This window comes from Olea europaea, unplaced genomic scaffold (genome assembly GCF_002742605.1).
Source record: "Olea europaea var. sylvestris unplaced genomic scaffold, O_europaea_v1 scaffold402, whole genome shotgun sequence".
In the NCBI taxonomy this organism is placed as follows: Eukaryota; Viridiplantae; Streptophyta; class Magnoliopsida; order Lamiales; family Oleaceae; genus Olea; species Olea europaea.
Genome location: NW_019259821.1, coordinates 252,034 through 254,557, shown reverse-complemented (window position 1 = coordinate 254,557; position 2,524 = coordinate 252,034). Strand labels below are relative to the sequence as shown.

Sequence of the window (2,524 nt, the reverse complement as noted above, 5' to 3'; positions counted from 1 at the left end):
ATCTCATGAAATGTGTCGTTAAAATTTATTATTGATTTTGATTTTGATTTTAATTAAAATTTTAAGCTGAACCATACATGGTCTATAATTCAACACAATTTCGAGCTTATCCAGACATGAACTTATAAAAGAAAATATTTGGTTCTCACGTCAAAAAATATGAGCAGACACACACAAAAGAAAAAGAAAAAGAAAAAAGGCTCTAATGGGGATTTATTATTATAATTTTTTTAAAAAGGGACTAGTAATGGGGATTTGCCCACTATATTGCTTCAACAAGCATAAAAACTGGCTTTTCTTGTAAAAGAATGAGAAGGTGCTGAATTGTTTACACATTCCAGAAACGAAAAGCCTTAGAGAACGGGAAAAGCTATCTTTTGCTCTACCAAATTTTGCCCCCCCATCGAATGGTATTACGAGTTTGTGGTTTCTCTGTAAAGAAAAAAAGAGAGACAGAAACATGTTTTCTTCCACACAAAAGCAGAAGATGTTCTTGCCAATTTATACATATAATAATAAAAAATTTGAAAACAGAACTTTCAAAATTATTTACAGAATAATTCAATGAAAAAAAGTAGTGGGAGAGGCATAAATTATACGATAATTAGGGGAGGCGTGCAAAACATAGTTCTTTCAATCAGTAGCGTGGGCCAAAAATAAAAATACTCTTCGATATGATTACATGGTTTTAATTCATTTCTGTGTTGATAAGTAGTTGATTCCATGCAGATAGATATTGGAGGTGCATGCCTCTCAAAAGTGAAATCAAAATCATGATCCAGCAACCCCTCGTGGGCACTGAATTATTGTTCACAATTTCGAGCCCCACGCGACTCACATCTAACCCAACGAACAAAATTGATTTAAATCATTTGATTAAGTCCCTATTTGTCTATCATTCTCTAATTTTATTATTATTATTATTAATTTTTTTTGTAAATTCTATTTTCAAACATACATTCTCACAATAAGCCCCCGTTTCACATCCAATTTTTCAAAACTCTTTTTTTATTATTATTCAAAACATTATTTTGATCAACTAATGGCCATCAAACAGTGGCAAAAATATTTTACACGTGAATCATAAATATATTCTTACTTTTTAATAACATATTCTTTAAAAAAATCACTATTTCAAACTCATTTTCCCAAAAGCTCCTTTTAGCCCTTGTTTGAGTTATATTATTTTTATAAGAATAAGAATGTATTTTTAAATAGTATATTGATAAGAAATATATGGTTAAAAAATAAAGAAAAATTTTGAATTAACGTGTAATATTATTTTATTGAAGAATGTGTGATTAAAATGATGTCAAATTACTTTTTAAAAATATATATTTTTTGAAAGAACGTGAATCAAATATGGCCCTAATGGGGCATCAAACCGGGCTAAAATCTCATCATCTATTTAAACCGCTATACCCCCTACGCCTTCTCCTATATCTCTTTCAAGTTGTGTCCTAAATCCTAAAACCACAGGAAATATTCATATATTGTCTAGGATATTTTAGTGAAGTAGTACCATGATGAGACGACAATTGAACATTATGGACACACCTACTTCGGTCGACTGCGGAAGGGAAGTTAGATTCCGGCGCTCCTTTCGCACTTTGATGGAGTGCATGGTCCCCGCTTGCTGCGCCTTCCAACAATCGGAAACTCTCTTCGACGACAGTTGTAGTACGGTCACCGGCACTTTTTTCGGGTACAGAAAAGGCAGAGTTAGTTTCTGCATCCAACAAGACACCAAGAGCAGTCCAATCTTGCTCTTGGAATTCGCAGTTGTCACATCATATCTCGCCCGAGAGATGCAGCATGGACTCCTCAGAATAGCTCTCGAGTGCAGCGGGCGCCGGGGGTGTGGCTCCCTCTACAAAGTTCCGGTTTGGTCCATGTACTGCAACGGCCGGAAAGTTGGATTTGCCGTCAGGCGTGAGATGAGCGAAAATGACGCCAGCGCGCTGAAGCTCATGCACTCCATCTCTGTTGGGGCTGGGGTTTTACCGAAATCGGGGGAGGATTTTAACGGTGACGATCTCCTGTACCTTAGAGCTAGCTTCGATAGAGTAATTGGGTCACCTGACTCTGAGTCCTTCCATATGATTAATCCGGTCGGAAGTTCTGGACAAGAGCTAAGTGTATTCCTTGTCAGATCATAACAAGAAAAATTCTTATTTTAGCATATACACAGGTATATGTCATATGTATGTCTACTTCAGATCAGAGTACTCAAATATTGTACACAATCTTCATATTCTGAATTTTTACTAGTTCTTAATTACGTAAAGAGCCCATCTAATTTTCTTCCCATTATGAAAGGAAAGTGAATAAAGAACTTTCACTCTAACTATAATTTGGTTATTGAACTTAAATTAATTTCAATTTTAACAATAATTATACCATTACTCCTTGTGATGATTGTTAACAATAATTAACCACTGAGTTTGTGCGGTGCCCAAACAGAGTGCTTTGGTTTATATTAGAATAGATTAAAGTTAAGCGACCAAATTAATTATTGTTAATT

General features: G+C 34.8%; 1 protein-coding gene across 1 annotated transcript; it reads left to right on the top strand.

The window, feature by feature from the left end:
* The first annotated feature begins 1,431 nt into the window (after nt 1-1,431).
* LOC111387411 (protein MIZU-KUSSEI 1-like) lies at nt 1,432-2,281 on the top strand. The gene has a single exon (XM_023011964.1). The coding sequence runs from the start codon at nt 1,524-1,526 to the stop codon at nt 2,157-2,159; it is 636 nt and encodes a 211-aa protein (XP_022867732.1). The 5' UTR covers nt 1,432-1,523; the 3' UTR covers nt 2,160-2,281.
* The last annotated feature ends 243 nt before the right edge of the window (nt 2,282-2,524 follow it).

Excerpts from the sequence above, each read along its gene's own strand:
- LOC111387411 (XM_023011964.1), top strand. The coding sequence starts at position 1,524 with ATGATGAGACGACAATTGAACATTATGGACACACCTACTTCGGTCGAC.